Below are 21,382 nucleotides of genomic sequence, written 5' to 3' on the forward strand. Positions count from 1 at the left end.
AGATTGCAAAATTTTCTCATAATATTTCTAAAACTGAAAAAGAACAATCTTCAATACCATCTGGAAAAATAAGTGAGCACTCAGGGTTAAAAACCTAAAACAGGCTTTGTAATTCAGCATCAACTTCTTTGCACAGTCCTCAGAGAGAACATCTACTTTATCACTCATAAAGTGATGACTGTATTTTATTTGCTTTAGTCTAAAATAAGCTTACGATATCCCTGGGGTTTTTTCCCCTGTGTCATATGAGGGGGCCACAGAAGACTCTGCTCAGCAATTTGTTTTTAAAGTAGGCAAGATAATAAAATTTTCATAGTGTATTCCCTCCCAAGTGCTGAAATATCTGAGTTCCTCTCCACTTCATCCTCTGATCTCTTCTCAGAAGAGGACATTGACAGTGGACAGCTTTGGCATGACACCCAAAGGCACCTCCCCAAATCTAAACACAGCTGCTTGGTCTAAATTTAGATCTACTGACCCTTTGACAGCTATGGGGAACTATGTACATTGGTGTAAAATGTTGCTCAAAGCATCATCATGGTAGCTGAATGTTCCCTGGAAAAGTCCCTGTGTCCGTTCAATGATAGTGGAGGCACAGCACATTGTTAACATGCACAGACTTGTCAACATAGATGGACTTGCAAGGGCCTGACCCTGAGGCAGGGTAGCTCTGTGCCACTCCAGGCACAAAAATAAGGATATGCAAGCAGCTCACTGAGCTGGTACATGAAAAGGGGAGGGTTTGCAAAGAAAGGCTAACTTTGCATTCAGGGCAAGGCAAATTTAGGTTCTCTGAAGGAATATACAAAATAGTTCATCTCCCTACCTCTTCCTGAACCACAGAACCAAGGGCACTTCATTGCTCCTAGGTGATAATTTTGTTCTTCAGGGCAGTGGCTGTTGCCTTCATCTGGTACCTGACCAATACCCTCTGTGCATGTTCAGATTTCACAGGCTTTTCTCTTGGTCAAGCAAGCATAAAACTTCCCCTCTAACTACAGTTCACATTATTTATATGTAACTGATCACCTTGTCTGGTTTTAATTGTGTTTCTGCACTTTTTAAGCCCTTTGCCTTGTTAAGGGATGCCCACAGTAACTCCTAGATAAGGACAACTTCTTGGCATTGACAGCATGGCTTCACGGATGATCCTGGCTGTCACTTCCATTTTGTGGAGCTTCTGGTCTGCCTGTCGTATCTCAATATAGTCATTTCTCGTCTCCAAAACACTAATCTTTGCAGGTGCATACTCCTTTCATGTTCTCCCAGCTGCCATGTGTGACTGCCTTTAGCTAGAGTTTTGTTGCATTAGTTGAGGATGGGTTAACACCCATGACTTTCACTAAAGCATGCTTTGTGGAAGGATTAGAGAAGGGAAATGCCTCATAAATGTTAGGATATAATATATCTGAGGCTGTGCTTTTCTTGGATAACTGTTGCTATGTGAAGAGCATAAGCCACAATGATTGTGCCTGCAGTCTTTTTGCAGAATGCAGCTTTGGAGGTTCCAGTCTCAGCACAAAAGCATATGTGTTCACGGACACTTAGGTGACCTGAGAATGTTCTTAAATATAGTACTGTTTTTACCTCACTGTTCTGCATTGTTACTTAAGGTTACTTTGCTTTTTAAAAATTTCTTGCTAAGGGCCCTTTTACTACTCACTCATCCTTTAATGTCCATATTAAAAAAAATCTGGTGAAAGCAGAAGAGACAAAAAATTTGAGGATAAAAAATGCTGTTCTTGCTCTTATTTGTCATCAAATCTTTCTCTTAAGTTTGAAAGTGTTCCCAGCTTACTTCTCAAAGCAGAGAAGTGTCAATAAAGTCTGTTACCAGCAAACCTGCAGCAGTTCCCTTAGCTTCTCCATCATGCAGCCAGTAAAAGATGCAGAGCATTTCCAATATAGGAAGCATGGATTACACATATTTGTAGAACTTGAGAAACAGGTTTAGTATGGCATTTCCTGACAGTGCTCTTTCTCTTGTGTTTAAAATTCATTTTCACTTGTAGTTCAGATGATGAACATCAAGCAGCCAGGTAGTTAACTGTCCTTTGGAAAAACAACTTGAATCCAGTACAAATTGCACCAGGAAGTGTCACAACAAAGACGAGAAATATGAACTAGACCAGCCCCTTGGTTTGGTTACAGATAATTTCCTGCTGGAACACAAATTTAGAAAGGTATTTAAAAGGCACATATCTTCAAGTGTATATTTGAGGGCATTTATTGAATCTACTTTTAACCAATCCATCTTTACTGGTCCTTTAGAAAATTCCTGTAGGTAACTAACAGGAAGCTACTGGGAGAATGCACAGTGGAGCAAAAGTCACTATTTGTACCTAGAGAGGACATACTTTGTTCGTGTTTTGTTCACTTGTTTGAGTCCATACAGTTTGATTTCACTGCAGCCCCTAGAAAAACATGTTGATGTGTTTTGCAGTGAAGCACAGTTCCCTGCTCCTTTCTGCTGAGGACAGGCTGTGCATGCTGACAGGCACTGGTGCTGGCTTACAGGGTGGGCACCTCCCCCGGACAGCAGTAGGGAGAAGCAGCAGTCATGGGTGATGACATGGGTGGAGCTCCTCACACCAGTTGTCCCATAGGAGATAGCTTATCTATGGACGCCTGTGTTTCTGGAATAATATCCATTTGATTGAAAGCCAGAATTAGAGTAGGGAAGAAATTGGCTGCCAAGGGCTGATTGGCACTTGGAGTCAAAAGAAGCAGCATGGACCCTGCAGCGAGGATCTCCTTATCCGTCAGCACCAGCCTCTCTACCTGCAGGTGTGTCCTAGCAGTTCCTGCTACTGCTCTTCCTTCTGTTATTTTTGTTTCCCTTTGAAAATGCCCTCTAACTTTCAACATTTTACACAGAGACACACCACAAACGCTTGATTAGCACTGCCAATGCAGTGCTATATGTAGAAAGGAGGGAACAGAAGAGTAATTTTTAAGTGCATCTGCTTTTTCTGTAGCTAAATAACCAGCTAGTTTGATCAGTCCTATCTCTGTTCTGTTGTGTCATCTGAATTACACTGAAGAAGAGCTCAAGGCATTGCATTATGGTTACTCTGCCCAGACCTTTCGTTGTCATTTTTCACACCCACACAATTTTTCTTGTTGCTTCAGAGCTCATAAGGGAAAGATACTATTAATGGACACATAATTTAAGTTAAAGAATTGGTCATCATTGTTTGTTGTCAAGTCTGGCTGGTAAATGATGACTTCTTAAATATTCTGTGGAAAGGCAACTTTCATTTCTGAGAATGGCATCCTCCACTTGCAGTGCTCTTGTAGGGTGAGAACAGAGCTGATACCACAGTAAATGACCATGATATAAAAAGGAAAGGGGGAAGGATTTCAGTGCACAAAACCAAGTGCTAAAATTTTCGTATGCTGTTACAGAACACAATAGCCGTTATGTGTTGTATCAGAAACAGATGGGATTGCTGACAATATTGTTTTCTGAGTACCTATGTAAACAAGAAGAGATCCTGTCTGCATTTATTGACACATGCTGGCATCCTAAGGTGATTTATTTTGGCCTGATAAGTGGGGCTTCTTCATCTTATTCTGCCTCTTTAGCAACATTTTCTATCATTTGTTAGAAAGGATGGTGTTAAAGTTTTTTTTCCTCACCGCTACAGTGATGAGGTACTGTTCAAATCAGTCAGGTAAGATTGCTGGTTGAATAGTTATGGTGTCTTCATGGATTTTAAAACTACCATTTAAGCATCAATATATATCATATATCAACAATATCAATAATATTGTTGATATATGATATCATATATCATCAATATCATAATATCAACAAAATACTTCTGACTTGTCATGGAATAAAAAATAAGCCATGAAAACAAAAAATTACAGGCACCCAAACTATTTGCAAACACTTGAAGAGAAATCTCTCTCTGCTGTTGGCTGCAAAGTGCAAACAAGACATTGCATGACACAAAACCAAGCTATCAGGATTATTTTCAAAGTCTAAAGTATAAGTTCTTAAAGGCAGGTACATGCCACAAGATACAATTTAGTACTTACTGGGGTAAAAAGTCAAATCCCATTAAAAATCAAAGAATTCTATTGTTTAAATGCCTCAGAAGCTCCAGTGTGATTTGTCTTTCTCTGCTGCTCTTTAAATACCTTTGATAGCTAGGTCTTATGCTTTTTTACTTCTTTAAAAATCCCACTGGAGAAAACTATGACTTGGGAGGTGAATGCCCCCTTCCAAATGGAATTATGGCCCAGGTACTTAGACCTATGCCATTGCCAAAGTCTCACAATACTAAAAGCATTTTACAGCTGGGACAGACTCTCATAGCTAAAAAAATAAGGTAGATTGGTGGTGAATTGTAAGCAAATTACTAATTGTTCCCATGCATCTTTTTTCCAGCTGCCTATTTCTCTGTCCTTCGAAAGCCACCCTCTACGTCCAGTTTCTCGGGAGGTCTGTTTGGTTTCTCCTTTCTGCTTACTATCAACTCTTTCACTCATTGCAAAATGCCTCCCTTCCATCTCCATGTTGCTCAGCTCTTTCCAGGGAAGTGTGATGCTGTCTGCTCTCATACCATCCTGCTTTCATGACTGCCCAGGCCCAAGTCTGATACAGAGCCAGGAATGCTGCTCTTCAGTGATAATTTATATCATCACCTCTCTCCCCTTTGACGTATCTTTTTTTTTTTTTTCTAAGACTTGTGTAAATCACCTTTAGCCATAGGATACTGAAGAGATGTTTTAACACTAATTTAAAATGCTCTTCAGAAAATCCCAAGTGAAATTTCCAGTAAACATAAGAGACCACAAGGGACCCAGTCAGTACCCTGCTTTTGGGTAATTTTTCCACACTCTGGATAGGTAAAAAAGGAGTGGGGGAAAGCTGTCAGTTCAGTGATGTTAAAGAACTCCACACCCCTTCCACAGAAAAAAGCATCTGTATTAAGCACCACTGGACTGTGATAATGTGTACAAAGGGAATAAAATACAGAGCTTTTTAAGGTCATCTCCAATCAAATAGAAGTAAATTAATTAATAAGTAATTTTTTAATGCTAGAAGATTAATTTTTAAATGTTAGAAGAGCCAGTGAGAAATTGTTACCATGAGTTATTTTAATGCTAGTTAATGAATGCAGCTATGGATGCACACAGAAATTATTTCTACAGAAAACTGTATCAGGTAACAGTTTCAGAAGCCAGTACAAAGTCTGAGTACATTCTTAATCAATGCACCTGAAAAATAAAGTTTACAGGTATTTTTCACATTGTTGTTGCTCCATACTAATTTCTCCATTATAACAAGGGAGGGACAAGAATTACTCTCACAAAAGTAGAAAACGCCGATGATTTTTATTTCCAGTATAAGCCCCCAAGGGGAAAAAAAAAAGAAATTATACCCTGCCTTCCCTATTATTTAGATTTAATAAAAGTCCTTAGCATTTTTACTGGAGTGATTTCTCTCTCCTGTTGTGTCTCCTGCATCAGTGGAACTCTTTTCACTAGTTCTTGTATTGCAGATAGATTCACAAGAGGTACTAAGTTTGAACAGGGAGAGATTTGTTTTGTTAATTAGGCCCATAAAATTTCTGTGAGGACCCAGGGTGAGTCAGGTGCCCTCAATGTCCACCAGCTCTGACTGGCAGAGTGAACTGTGCATGTGAACTGAGGCCCTGTCATGAGCTGCACTGCCAAATGGATGCACATCCTGGGTACTCAGCCTGGTCTGCACGGGGACATAAATTGAGCAGTACAGCTGCAGCAGTCCAGGACATAGCTGTGGAGAACTTCAGTGAATATTGGCTGGATCAATATCCCTGTCATTGCTTATGTCAAGTAATGAACACTAGCATTACCTGTATCAGCATGCCCAATAGCATGGTAATTTGTATGTGGCTACCCATACTATGCAGGAGATAATATATTTGTACAACTGTTCTTTGTGAATACATTGTGAGGATGAGCCTTAGAAATACAACCAAAAACATGCCAATATACACAACAAAAATTACATATATATGTAAACCTAAACTCCCTCTTCTTCCATTGCATAAGACCAGCAGGCGTAAGAATAAAACAACACAATTTCACTTTTTATAACTGCAGAGACTAGAAATAAGGATGTGTAAGAGATTTCTGTCACAGAAAATGGGTATATTGGCAAAAAATAATTTCTGAGGAAGCTGAACTGTCGAGGCCTGCATTGACCCTTTTGAGACAAGAGTTAGCAAGAGTTCCTCCTGACTTCAGCAGGAATTACTGCACAAGCAAGGGGAATACCCAAGAGCACATTACGCTTCTAGAAAACATGATAAAACTTGTTGGTTGCTTTGGAAGAAAAGGGCATTTTCACAAATGGGAATTGTTCTAGACAAGTCAGGATTCCCCTGCCAGCTGTTCTTCTCCTGTTCCTCCTTCATCCTACAATGCTTATGTTGCTTCTGTGATGATAAGTTTTGTCTTTCTCCTAGGTATTTGTCTTATAGCAATAGTGCCATCTTCTTTTACATTTACTGCTAGCAGTACCACAAACCAGCATCTTGTTTGCCTTCTTTATTGCAGCTGCATACGGGCCAGAAGGCTTTAGGGACTTTCATGCAATAATTCCCAAATCTTTTTCCAGTAAGTATACTGAAACTCAGTTCACTACTGAGCATTTCCATCTAGTTCCTACTTTTATGATTTTTTGTTTGTGCCATTTCATTTCTAAGTAATGTATGTTTGTCTACATGCACTTAAGTAGTTTGATGTTTTTGTTTTGTTCATGTGTATTTTGTTTTAACTCAACAGAAAATCTGCTTCAAAAGCCACCTTCTCCCTGGCAGGCAAGGAGCCTATAATAGTTTAGTAAAAATATATATTTATTATTCTTATAGCTGAAAGGAAAAAAAAATTACAAGTAAATTGTGGGAAAATTCTGTTACATACTCAAGTCAAATATTTATATTGCTTCTATTTGCCATGGTGCAAACAGCAGTATGAGGTTGTAGCCCATTAAATCTGCAGAATCAGTTCTGTTTAACCAGTCATACCATCTTTTTAAGTCATTGTTTGGTCATTAACTTTTTTGGTATATCACTACGTTTTAAAGGAAAACTGCTATTTATGATTTGCACTTATTCTGTTTTGCATATTATTTCTATTAAAATGCAACACTTGAAAAAAATATTAAAATATCTAAATTGGTAGACCTTTTAAAAGGTGTCCAGTCAAGCAGTATTCATAAATGTGAACACCTTTAGGCTTCTGTTTCCCAGTAGGATTTTGAGTCAGATACTCTTGTCAGTTACATCTGTGCAGTTCTTCTGGGACACCTGTGAGGTTGCAGGATGTATCAGAGAAGAGCTTGTGTATCCTCTTCATTTCAAAGGAATATCAAGGTCTTTCAATCTCTTGCGGTAATTATTGCCTGTAGCTTTTTGTTATCACATTGCTACACCATCATTTTTGAATGAGGTTACCATAAAACTGTTGCTCCACAGAAGGAAAAGACCTGGACTTTATTGGGTGAAACAGATCCTTCATATTCTTAGCTACCTACTGAAGTAAATTCTTTTTTTTGTTTTTTTTTTTTTTTGTTTTTTTTTTTTTTTTGGGTGGGGTGGGATGAAGGTAGAGGGGTTTTTACTGTATGGAAAGTAAGATTTTGAACAATGAAATGGTCTTTCCCAGCCTAATGAAGTATTTTTTCACCAAAATCACCAGATTAGAAGAGAGGGAAATAACAGAAAAGATTTTTTTTTTCTACATAAAACATCATACAATCCAGTGGAGAGAAGAGGAATGAATACTGCCATGAAGTTGTCTGAATCTTGACCCTTTTCCTTAATGTTGAAGTTTGCTATGTTCATATCACATCAAATTTACTAGCCTCTATGTTTTCACATGTTGTGTGGCTATGGCAAATTTACCTAAATTCTTATTCTGGCTGCAAGCAATTGTCAACTATGGGATTACAATGTAAAGGATTTATCCAATAAATCATAATAGTTTTCCCAGCCACCTTTTTTTATTTGACTGGTTTTTAATCATAAACTTCTGATTCTAGTAATAGTCTCCTATTACTCAGCAATCCTAATCTTGCTGTTCTAGAAACACAACTATCACTCCTATAATTTCTTCTTTCCATCCTTTCCTATCCTGCTTTCTTTATCAGTGTTTGTACTCTGCTTTCCCATTGTCATTGCTTACCCCGTAGATCTGCAAACCAAAAATTGGGACTCAGTACAACCCTTGGAATCTTCCTGCCAAGTGGAGAATGTTGCATTTTCTGTTCTTTTGTATCCATTGAGTTGAGTTACTTACTTTCACAATTGTTCTGGACAAATCCCTATAAAGTGGATTAATTTTAACGTTCATTCCAGTTAGCCTGATTGTCAGAATGAAAGATATAAATGCAAAAATCTCAAGGCAACCTACAAACAGACTTGTAATATTGTTTGGGTTCCCAGCTCCCTAGATGCCTTCTATTTGTTTTACTGATATTCACTGTTCATTGCTCCATGTGTTACAAACTCATCACATTGCCCACAGAATTATAGTCGAGGTCACAGAATTTGTTATTTAGTGATATTGTACCTGCTGTTTAGAAGTTAACTTCTTTCATGTGATTGTTGCTTTGCCACATTATTTGTTCTGTAACCAAACTGAGTGGCATCCTGTATTGTTTCTTTCAGCTGGTAATATTAAAATAGAGACTCAGAGTGATGAAGAGAATGGGCGTGCCTGTGAAATGAATGGGGAAGAATGTGCAGAGGATTTACGAATGCTTGATGCCACAGGAGAGAAAATGAATGGCTCACACAATGGCCCAGGCAGCAAGGCTTTGTCAGGAGTTGGAGGCATTCGACTTCCTAACGGAAAGCTAAAATGTGATATCTGTGGGATAATTTGCATCGGTCCCAATGTGCTCATGGTTCACAAACGAAGCCACACTGGTAAGGCCTGCCATAGTTTTTTCTGTAGTTGACAAGAACTGGCCACATATTAGTAACTAAGACTTATATTCTGTATCATGCATATGTTGCCTCTTCTAAGGTAATGCAGCATTGGTGAGCCTTTGGAACTCATTTTGGTACATCCTTTTGGCCTGCCCAGGAATTGAGGCTTCTTCATGGAAGTCTATCTATTGGGCTAAAAATTGTGCTGTTTTTTTTGATTTGAAACAAACAAACAAACAAAAAACTACCAAAAAAATGGAAAAAATCAAATGTAAAAGAAAAGCATAGAAGTCTTGTTTAATTTCTAAGAACTGCTGAAGAAAAAAACATTTATAGCTAACTCTGAAATTAACCCAGTTATAATGTTTCCAATAAAACAGCAAAGCTTATGGGTCAGTGATTACGAAAATGATTGGAAAAATATGTATTAAGAGAACTGTATTGACAGACTTAGTGAAAAAATACTTACATTTCATGTCCAGTATTTCATGAAGTAAAAACAAGTATTGTCACGGGTCAAATGTGCACTAAAGTGTTTTCACCGGGGCGCTAAAAGACACATGTAAAGATTTTGTGTTCCATAGGGATGGCTTTTCATTATACAGTGCTGTGAATATTCTTTTCTCAATCTTTGAATTCTGAGGGCGAAAAATGAAGAGGCTGAAACAAGTGAAAAAGTAAGGAGTGAGTCTCACATTGCCTGATTTAAGATGTCTAAAATTTAGGCTTCCAATCTAAACTTTAGTGTCATTCATAGCTAAAAGAGAACAACCGAACTGTACTGTTATTTCACAGAAGTTGCTTTGAAAATAAATTTCGGCATTTTTATATGAATATTCCACTGAGAGGGAATTTTAAAATATTTTTAAGGTAAGAATTGATCTGTCTTATAGTTACATTTGACTGAAATAGTTGTGCCAATAAACACATAGATGTTTTCTTCATATCCTCACAGTCTTGCTTAAATAACTTTCCCAGAATTACTAAGTAGTGAGATTAAGAAAGTGCTTTCAGAGTTAAAATGGAGAGGATTCGTGAAAAGCCCCGCAGTGTGTTCCACTGCCCTCAGTGTTACTGTCTGTCACAGTAACTGTGTCTGTCCAAGCTATTGGAAGCATGCATGGGTTAGCCACTTTCATAAGCAATGCTGTTACATTGCCTGCTTCAAAGTACTCTTCAATTCTCTGTGATGAATCCCTCTGTCCGGGAAGAGCAGATAATTATTGGAAAAGCCACAACTAGTACTCAGAAGAGAGGCTGTAGCCTACTTCCTAGATCTAACAAAGTACTTTTGATTTCTTTTTTTCTTTTCTTTTCTTTTCTTTTCTTTTCTTTTCTTTTCTTTTCTTTTCTTTTCTTTTCTTTTCTTTTCTTTTCTTTTCTTTTCTTTTCTTTTCTTTTCTTTTCTTTTCTTTTCTTTTCTATATGGTCCTTTAAAAATTGATAAAATGAACACGTAAAATGACTTGTACATGAGGCCTTTCAAACAGACCCATAGGCTGAAGAGGATGCCGTAGTGGTTGAAACAATATGTTGCAACTTGAAATGCACTTAGAGGTAGAAGTTTTTGTGATTGTTTAAGCAGAGTGCTCTTTTGTTAAAAAAAAAAAAAAAACAACAACACTGTTTCTGGATCAGAGGAGCTGTTTCACGTCCCTAAAGGTCCATGGCAGTTTGCACCAGGGTTAAATGGCCTGTGTGAGAACACACCTGACTTTAGGGAGGTGGTGGGCACAGCTGCCTTTGTTTCTCATTAGCTCCTTGGTACCCAGCCCACTGTCTCTGAGCATGAGCTGGGCTGCCTGGTCCCTGTGACAATATCCCCAGGGGCCTCCTCACTGCATGCCAGGTCATTTCCCCCACACAGACCTTCAGCTCCCCAAACTTCTTGCCTGGCAGAGAGACCCTTTTCCTGCCAAGGGTGCTTGGCGTGCTACCACACAAAGATTGTCACTTGAAGATTTCTTCACCCTTTGCAGAGCTCTTCTTGCCAACTAAAGCCTCTTTTTAATAAGGGAATTTAATTAAAGCCTACAGTAGAAGCACCCCACAAGAGGCACTTTGCTCAGGACAACTCTCTTCTTTTACACTCAATAAAACTAAAGGGTGTGAAGTTTTGTCCCTGAGTCCTTCCATGGAAAGAATGCCTTTGCTTTCCCTCCTGCCTCATCCTCAGCTCCTCTCCTGAGCAGCCTCTTTGAATGAGCTCAGGTGGTTTTTCAGGGGCTGGCAAAGGAGTGGAAGTTCAGAGCTGGTAGTTTAAATTAAAGGGATGTCATGGGGAAACAGTACAGACTGCTTTTCCTTTCAGCTGCGCAGTGAAAATTAAAGTCGAAATGGGATATACTATTACAGACATTTAACTGAGTATGCCCAAGCCCATTTCAATACATGCCTGGTGAAGGAATAAGCCTCACAAATGAATTACTTTGCTGCTAATTCATGTAAAACCGGCATATGCTGTGAGGTTTTCTTAAATAAATATTTGATAAGTGAACAAAACTCTAGCACACTAAAGTGCCAAAATAAAATGACTGCCTGACCTGATAAAAGATGTAATTGTTTTTAATGAACACACCTGCCAAGTGCAGATATGCGGAGCAGCACCTGACATTTCTGCCCTCTCCTATCTGCAGGCAGCTGTACAGCACTGACTGCTTCCTAACACCTTACCTGTTGCTTATATCAGCAGAGCAAATCCCAACTCACAGATGCCCAACTCTTCTCACTCTCCTTCCCTTTCAGCACATTCATTTTCTCCAGCATGCCACTGTCATGTTTGGTGTTTAAGCAAAAGGAGGTCTTGAAAGGAGAAAGAAATTCCTGCTCCCTGATGCTGAAACCTCAGGGTATATTCAGGGTTCTCTTGCTCATTGTGCATATATCTGCATATACATGCATATCTGTGTATGTGTGTGCATAGGTGTATATATTGCCTCCTTATATGTACACTAATTTTAGTTTATACTCACATCTTTTTACTTGGTTCTGAATGTCTCGAATTTATTTGGAAAGAGACCTCTGCATGTTAGAGGTCTCTGAGTGTTAGGTGATCTTGTCATTGTTTAAGAAATTAGAAATATTTTAATTAAGATTATAAGTATTCTTCACTGAATAAGTGGTCCAGGGTCCAAGCTCCTACTAAGGCTTGCAAATCACTGCAGTGGTGATAATGGTTGATTGAATTCAAGGTCCCATTGCAGCTTTTGTTCCTGGGCTTATATTTGGTCATGGCTACATGCCCAGGACAGGTACGTACTGTTCAGACCTGGAGAAAATAATACTCTGTTTAGACTATTTAGAAAAAGACTCATCATGTATTTTTTATTTCCATCCTGTTCATTTTTAGAGGTATCACCACACCCAGTAACCTTCCATCAGTGGCTGTCAGCATCCTGGCAGGTCTGGGAGTTTTGCTGAGCTCCATAAAGGAGGCATTCTTCCCCCCAGTAGTTGCATCATGGACAGCTAAGGGCCAGCCAAGCTATACGTAGCTTCAGGGTCTTTTGGTGACAATGTTCTTCTCCTTCTACAGCAACATAAGTTCAGACTTCCTTCAATCTGATCCCACTCTAAGTTCTGTAGAAGTATTTGGTGTGCAGTAGTCTCATTTGAAATGCTTCATCCATCTTTTCTACCTAGTGCAAGTCTTCACCCTGTGACTGGGAGGGCTGTAGGCTAGAGATACATTGCATTCTTACTTTGCTTTACATTTCATTCCTGGAGTACTTTTATGATTCTTGTTTTGTATTCTTACAGTCCTCTGAGTAAAAATAACAGAAATGAATGCTAGAAAAGCTGCTTAGTAAGAATTAACTACTTCTGAATGTGTCCCCCTTGCTGAGCTGACTTGTTCCATTTACTGGTTCAGTCCATTTCTGAAAAACACTTTCTGCACTAACTGCCCCAAAGATGAAGAAGTTAAGTAGAGAGACACCTACCTGTTTTCTTTTCTCCCTAATCATACCATGCATGGCTTATGAAGTACATTTCAAAGTCCTGTAAGGCTTATGCTGCATAAGCATGCCACCCCAGCTGAACCATGTGTGGGTATAGTTTAGATGAAAAGGGTTTCTTGACGGACAAAGAAAGTGAGCTCATTTGGCTTGACAGGCACTAGGCTGCTGTGCTTGAAACTGACCAATGAAAATGTCTTGCCATAGGGGGGATTCATTTGGCTGTTTGCTGAATGCTAAAGCTGCCAGCCCTGATGGCAGAGTTTTCATGTTTTTGGGTTGGGACAGTGCTGCTGTCTGATTGACCTTCAGCTATTCTGGTGCATTACCCAGAAGTCAAAAATGGTCATGCTGCACATATATGCACATGTATGGACATAAAAGGTCATCCTAGGGTGCAAAGTGATACATGATGTTTGAGAAAGAAGGAAGAAATTGGTTTTGGTTTTCTTTCTTTTAATACTTTAACTTCAGCACTGAAATCTTAAATACAATGTTATTGTTGCACAAAAAAAAATGATAACTAAGAACAGGTCATCTTTGGGCTGTTTCTAATGTTAATGCACTATAATTACTACAACAGATTGAACTGATGCCTAAGAGAAATAAAATTCGGCAAATGTTTTTTGAACGCTAGTTTGACTTAGTTGAGGGCTGTAAAGAAACAGGCATGCAGAAGCAGTTCTTGCTGATAGAATGCTCTTATGTATAATTTTTCTGTTATTCCTCTCTGGTATTTTATTTCCCACTGATTTCAGAAAAGGCCTCATCTATCTTAAATGTAAAAAATTACAAGAAAAAAACTGAAAACCCCAAATTAATAAAATACATTGATTTTAAACAACACTAAAGAGCAAACAACAGTCATATTATTTTTTGCAAAGGCTTTGATTCACTTCGTTCATAACAAACACCAGTTTAGACAAATCAAGGCTGTGTCTCTTCAAGTTTTTCTGTCCAAAGTGTACACCATCAGAGCTTGTTTGTGCAACTCCTCTGTTCATACCTTACCTATAGAAGAGTTGGGACTTAGGCATGGAAGTACAGTGCTTCCTTTGCACTGTCTTAACTTCTGTGATTTTACTCTCTAGCTTTCTCTCTTTTCTCTGTCTCTTTCCTGATTTGGCTGCTTAGGGACAGACAGGTAATGGAGAAGAAATTGAAAGGGAAAATACAGGGAAAATGTAAATGAAAAGAAGTTATTATAACTGTTATAATGAAGTGCCTTTCATTTAAATATAAGAATGTAACGCTGAAATGAACTTGTGATCCTGAAATGCATTTTTAATGAGTTTCCTTTTTATTTTGCTGCTTCAGTGGCATATTTTAAAGACCCTTTGAAAAAAGCCACATTAAAAACCCCACCAAATGCCACAACATGCAAAATTGGATATTGGTTTATTCCAAAACTGCTGATCAGGAAGAGTGGCTCTTCAACACAAAATGTTGCAGTCACTTTATTTAAATGAGTTTGAATTTGCATTGTGATGTGCCATTCTGATTTAGAAAAAAAAAATTAGATTTTCAGATCAAATTGACCCAGCCAGTGAAGCATTAAGAAACTGGCAGGTTTAGTCTGAAAGCCTCATGTTATATCAAACCTGCAGCCGGTGGAAGTCACAGAGCAGCAGTGAGAAAACAACTTTCTCCCTGAAATCTTTCTCTTGCTACTGCATAAGATTTTTTTGTTCTCACATATTTTCTCCTTCTTCCCATAGGAGAACGCCCTTTCCAGTGCAATCAGTGTGGAGCCTCCTTCACCCAGAAGGGCAACCTCCTGCGCCACATAAAGCTGCACTCAGGTGAAAAGCCCTTCAAGTGTCACCTGTGTAACTACGCTTGCCGCCGCAGGGATGCCCTCACAGGACACCTGAGGACTCACTCAGGTAATGGAAGGTTTGGGAATAACCAGAGCTGCTTATCACCATACCTGCTGAGGAGATGGGGGTGGCCACCAATCCTGAGAGCTCTTCTCACCCTGAGTAGCCCCATCTTGGGGTTAACCAAGCTGTGAGCTGGTCACAGTGTGTTAGCAGCAAAGAAATGACTAAACACATGTCACACTCACGACCCTTCACCAGAAGAACTGAGTTTTTCCCCATACTTCTTGGCTGATTCAAAGTTTCTGTATTAGAGTTTCATCTTACGAGCCCCGTGTGAGTAATCCATTTCATGGAAGTACGAACATGACTTAAGCTGATGAATGTTTTAGGGTTAGAGATAGCATAAAGTTGAAACAGAATCTTGTATTCTTCAGCCTAGAGGAGTGAATACTGCCTACAGCATTTAGCAGGAGTTATTTGTTGCACATTGTTATTACAATTACTTTGAAAGAGAGAGTGGGGACATGGCAGAGGGTGGGAGAAAGAAAGATAATAATCTTTCACAAAAGAGGATGCTCATGGAGTTTTGCAGTGTCTGTCTCAACAGTAATATGGAGATATGAATAAATATTTTTGAATAGCTGCACTTTCCCATTACCATGAACCTCTCATTGTTTGACAGAAGCCACAGTCACATACCTTCTGTGAAGTAAAACCAATTTAGCACATTTAAAGTGCCTTTAAAAGCAGAGTGCCATCTCATCTAGTTTCCCAAGTTAAGCAAAAGCACATTGCTATTTGGATGGGAGACCTCCAATATACATTGCTGGAATTGACACTGGTAATGTTACTTGTGAAAGTTGGTTTTGGGTTCTAGGTGGCAGAAGGGGAACTCTCAAAGTGATATTTTTGTGCTCCAAAAAAATCAGGGAAATTCTTCTCTAGCACATGTATTGAATAATAAGATCCTTAAAGTTGATCCCAGATTTCCAAAATAATTTCTGTTTGTCTGTTTTTTCCCAGCCTGATTTAGGAAGGCACATATTTTAAATAGTATTTTGCTTCCCTCTCCCTCTCCCTTATTTTTATTGATTTTCATGGATGCATAATTTGAAACATAGTTCTCATGTATATATATATATATATGAAATCTCACCTAGACACTCTTGGTAAACCCTGAGGATTCCATAGTTAAAGAGACAATGCCTAAATAATAGATAATGATTAATTCCTGCAATTGGCAAAATGACACCAGTACATTATAAATCAAGTTGGATGTCTGAATCTGATTTTCACCTAAGAATCTGTAAATAAAATTCAGATATTAAATGGTGTAACTATCTAATATTGTGAAATCACATATAAAGTGACAGTCTTATCATATTAAGGCAGAAAATTCAAGTCCAGAAGTACACAGAAAAGTATTGTTGGTGAAAAATTCATGGAACTATCTAGATCTGGATTGATGTAATACAGAAAATAAATTGACATGCCATTTATCTTGAATTTCCAGAAGCAGAAAACACACAAAATCTAAGATTGTCTTAAAAGAGTTGAGCTGGTTCTGTTGACACCTGAACTGACATCCAGCCAAGCAAGTCCCTACCTACACCACCAGTTCATCCACTGGCAGTCTCTGTGCAACTGGACACTACAGAAATTGCTCCCAGCTCTTTGAAGGTGTCTCAGTTCCTAACCTGTGCAGATGCTGTTTTTAAAGATTTAATGTCACAGTCTTTATCTGATCTGAATCACCTAAAGTCAGTTTGCAGCACCCATAGAATTGGCCTTTTAATGTAAAGATTTACAATCAGTTTTCCATTAGTTGTTTTTCACTTAGATTTTTAAATTGACGAAATCTTCCTTCACCACAGCATGGCTTTATTTTTGGGGTGGGCTTTTTATCTCTTGTCCTTACCATTGTTAATATGCTGTTGAATGCCTCAGCTGAATCTCATAATGAATTGTGTTTTCTTCAGTTGGCAAACCCCATAAGTGTGGATACTGTGGTCGCAGTTACAAGCAGCGCAGCTCTTTGGAAGAACATAAAGAACGCTGCCATAACTACCTTCAAACCATTAATCTCTCAAGCAGCATCTATCCAGGTAATAAAAGTGTCTATCTGGGGAATACTACTGTCCTATCATAAATGCAGAAAAAGGAATGCAAAAGAATCAGTAGTACCATTTGTGGCAACTTTTGCTTTGGAGAGTCACACACATCCCCCACATGTATGATACTGTGTCTGGATTTATTCTTTAGTTGATATATATTTGGCTGTTTTCTCACTTTTTTTAGCTCCAATAAAATGCCAAAGTACAATTCAAACATGTAGCAAAACACTTGCAAGTCCTGTAAAACATCGGTTTGTCATGTCAAAATAATATGACTACATCACCTCACTGCCTTCTCTTGGAGGCATATATTGCAATACACTTGTGGATGTATTTTTAATAAAGACTTCATTCCAGTGTTCTAGTTGGTGCTGCAGAGTTTTCTGCACTGCAAATCTCCTTCCCTTCCCAAGCACAGCTTAAAGGGCTTACTTGACCACTGGGACCAGCTCATCTAACAAGGATGAGATATCTGGCTTTGATCTCACTCTGCCAAGCAAGAGGACATAAAGCCAGAGATATTTAATTTAGACAGTTTGACTTGAGACAGTGCAGAATGGCTAATAATTTGTTGACAGCCTTCTTCCCAAGCTTCCCTTTGAAAGAAAAGTGGGGGGAGGTAAGGACCTGTGTTGAGACTAGTGTAATGATGAAGGGAAAGTCCATTTCTTGGAGAATATCCAAAAACTATCCCCAGAAAGAGAGCAAGCAGATATTGGGAATTGGATTATATTTTTTTTAACAAAGATCCAGAAGATCTGTAAGGGATTGATCACAGTAATTAGCCATACAAAATCCTCTTGCATGTGCAGTTTTAGATGGAGAAGATCCAGCTTCTATGGTGGAGTTTAAACCCAGTCAGTAAGTTCCATTTCCTGCATACCTTTTTAATCCTGTCAGTATATGTTATTTAGTTTGTCAAATGACAAAAAATGGAAAGTTCTCTCTACCCTCTTTGCAATGATGCTTCATTTAATATTTTATATCTGTACAGAACTGGAATATGTTTTTACATGCTATCAAATAATGTAAAGTATATGCACATAATGATAGCAGTGAATACAACTGAGATGCTTCTGCAGGCAGCATGTTAGAGCACTGCCCCTTCTAATTTTATTGAGGGGCTGCAGAATATATGAATAGAAAACCTCAGTGTAATAATACACAGTAAGCAGCAATACTTATTTCTCAAAGAGATGACAGGATTTAGAAGCAAATATTCTAGTTTGGGATTTCAGTCTTCAGTGTCTGGCACACTGAATGTGTGTGCCTGTATGTAAGTGCACTGCACACTGAATTTGAACATCTGTGTGAATGTGTAGCTGAACTACTACAAAAGTCTTAGTAAAATGAAATTAGTGTCAGGAATCATAAACTTTAATAAGAAATGAAACAGTTTTCGAGATTGACCTTTGTTTATATCAAATCCTGACAGGAGAGCTTGCACTAGCTTGCACTAGCTTGCAACTAAATATCTAATAACTCAGTGGGATGAAAACTTGAGGAATTAATTAATGTTTTGAAAGAATCACTTCTTCTTGTATATTCATGAAAATATATATATTTCTTCTTGAATATTCTTCTTGTATTCTTGTGTATTCCATATTTGACATAATAGGACTGCTTTTGCACATTAGAAAAAATTTAAATTAACTAAAGTGTTTAAATCTCATATTCAGCCGAAGCCTTCACTCTTAAAGAAATTTAGTCCTCAGTTAACAAATCAATTCTATACAGTTCTAAAAAAATAAAACTTTCCTGCATTTTTCCTAGTATTTTGCATGATGAAAATGTAGAAAAAAACAGTTGATAATGAGTGGATGCCCCGTGAATTTTACTATATTCTATGATATATCTAGAAAAGCAAGCAGCTATGATATTACTGCTCTTAAACTATTTCAAGGTATGATGTGGATCTGTTAGAGCCACTATTCAGACCCCTTTTTCCCCCAGCCTCAAAAAAAAAAAAATCAAAAAATTTGTATAAAAATATCTGCTAAACCACCTAATTTGACATTCTGCCACAGCAAGATTGCTTTTTACAGCATTTTTAAAATACTTTTGGCAGTATGCATAGAAAAAAATGTCAGTAGAAAGAACCTAAACTTGTGGAAGTTTTCCATCAGCTTGGAAATATAAAAAAATATGATTGAGAAAGAACTCAAAGAAGGGAAAGATAAGAGTAAAAGGGAGTAAGAAATGGAACAAGAGATTGTACTTACATTTTTAACTTTTATTTTGTCTCTTTAAGAGAAGGAAATATAACACAAAATTGGAACCTGATGAATTTAATGGCAAATTCTTATTTTAGAGGACTATAATTTCACTGTCCATGTGAAGTTCTTTTCTTAGAGATATTACCTGTAGTTTTGCATTCGAGTTGAGTGGAAGTGTGCTGAAGTTTTACCTGGCTTAAACAAAAGGAAAAGTAGTTCATGAAGTTTTTAAAGGGTCAGTTACAGTTCTTCAGTCACTGGGAATTTTTGTTTGAAAAGATTTTTTTTTTTTTTCACTTTACAGACATGAAATTATAGAGAAATAGTTATTCATTTGGCAGCAGATTTCAGAGGGTTTAAGTTGCAAGTGCTGGGGATTAGTACATGATTCAATTTGCCCTCTTTTTTAATAATAGTTTTAGAAGTTTGAAAGTTTGACTGTTAAATACATGACTCATCCTCTCTTGAACTGATTAGAAAAGAAATGTTATTATATCCTAAACAGATATTTTTTGATCATTTCAACTTTTAACAAAATATTCAGTATTTTGTGTCCCTGTTGAATGTCTGCCTTAAAACATTCTCTGTTAAGTCTCTTCCTGAGGTAGTACCTGGAAGCCTTGGTCAGCACAAGATGCTGGTGTGTGCTTGTTCAATGATGGCTATTTACCATAAACACCCTTTACTCTTCTGCACCTTCATGATTAAATTCTTCTTATTTCCTCCATTGTTCACAATCTATAGTGTCTTACGGGGCTGGAACATAATTCTGTGAAAGTCCATGTAACTGTCATTGGCACTGGTATTTTCATTGTCACTATGTGCTGCTGCAACAGGGACTCAAGAACCAGTTGTGTACTCCTCAGCTTGGTTGCAGGGCACTGTTGAATAGGAAACTTCACCTGTTCCTCACAGTTATCCATCAGAGCTGATTTCATATATTTCAGGAACAGCAAAATTTTCACAATCATCCTTTTATGGCTGTGGTATATTCTCAGAATAACATTGGATCACAATGATGTGTTCTCAGCTATTGAGAAACACCCAGGTATCAGAGTAATGGGTCCTGTGAACCAGTAAATCCAGTGATAAAACAAATTCTCAGCAGGCACAGATGCAAAAATGTAGCAGAGTGGAGCACTTAATTGCAACAACTAAAAGAATCAAAGTACAAAAGTTATCTTTTGTGTCTTTCTTTAATAGCAACTCAAAAGTTCAGGAAAAATATCCACATCTTAGTAGCAGATAAAAGTAAAATTAACCCCTTTTTCTCCCTTGACAAACAAACAAAAAAGACCCCAAACCTCACAAACAAAAAACCTACCGCAAAACACTTGTGTTGTGATCTCAATGCCTTCACCATTCTCTTAGATGCTGGAAGTCAGAAATACCTTTCCATACCTTTTTCACAATCATTGTTTTGACAGTTCATTTTCATACATCCCTTTTGTTTCTGCAGGAAAGTACTGAAGTAAAATATACTGCAAATGAAATAGTCTCCTTTTCCTAAAGCCTCACAGTTAAACTCCTAATTCTACAGAGTCTCAGCAGCAGCAGGAGGTTGGGAAACAGGTTTGAGTATTGGAAATCAGTGTTCCACTGAAAGTGTGATTTTATCAATTAAAATTGTTAGTCTAAAATAGCATCAAGGAAGTATTGAAATATTTGCTACAGGATAAAAGGAGCTGGAGACAAGGGTTGGTGTAGCTTGCAAATACATCTTCCACTGCTAGAGTTGAGAAGTTTATCCATTTTTCCTACTGAGAAAGCAATTATTATACACTGGGAGAGGTGCAGAAGGACATTGCAGGGGGTTTCAGTGGGAGAGTGGAAAGATGAACTGCTTTGTGTCCAGGAAAAGTTAGGATCTCATTTATTCACAGAAATGAAGAGTGGCTGTAGAACAAAGGGTGGAGTGATTATGTGACATAGAGGCAGAAACCTTGCAGTTGCTACCTCATTTTTGTGTCCTAAATGAGGGAAACATGAGCATGTACATAGATTAATCAGCGTGAGGGAATTTGTTACCAAGAGTCAGAATTGTCCTGTGTCTCATATGCTGAGCTCCTTCATCCAGCTGCTTGGGAGCTAAAAGACATTGACTGACAAACAATAACCTAAGACAACAGTTCCATTAAAATGGAACCTGCCTAACCCTTCTGATGTCATTTGATTTCAGTCATAAAAGACGAAAGTAACCAGAGTGAAATGGCTGAAGACCTGTGCAAGATAGGGTCAGAAAGAGCCCTCGTGCTGGATAGACTAGCAAGTAACGTCGCCAAACGTAAGAGCTCTATGCCTCAGAAATTTGTTGGTAAGAGTTAAACGTTTGCTGTC

General features: G+C 38.1%; 1 protein-coding gene across 4 annotated transcripts in view; it reads left to right on the plus strand.

The window, feature by feature from the left end:
- IKZF1 (IKAROS family zinc finger 1) overlaps positions 1-21,382 on the plus strand; it is a 108,683-nt gene that overhangs the window by 78,482 nt on the left and 8,819 nt on the right. The window contains exons 5-10 of one of the 4 annotated variants that reach the window (XM_053986180.1): positions 4,400-4,453; positions 6,559-6,618; positions 8,673-8,933; positions 14,611-14,778; positions 16,695-16,820; positions 21,225-21,359. In XM_053986180.1, coding sequence (XP_053842155.1) covers positions 4,400-4,453; positions 6,559-6,618; positions 8,673-8,933; positions 14,611-14,778; positions 16,695-16,820; positions 21,225-21,359 — 804 coding nt within the window. The remainder of the gene's footprint in view (positions 1-4,399; positions 4,454-6,558; positions 6,619-8,672; positions 8,934-14,610; positions 14,779-16,694; positions 16,821-21,224; positions 21,360-21,382) is intronic. The other 3 variants (XM_053986154.1, XM_053986161.1, XM_053986170.1) reach the window with 3 other exon arrangements.

The sequence above is a fragment of the Vidua macroura genome, chromosome 1, assembly GCF_024509145.1.
Source record: "Vidua macroura isolate BioBank_ID:100142 chromosome 1, ASM2450914v1, whole genome shotgun sequence".
Lineage (NCBI taxonomy): Eukaryota > Metazoa > Chordata > Aves > Passeriformes > Viduidae > Vidua > Vidua macroura.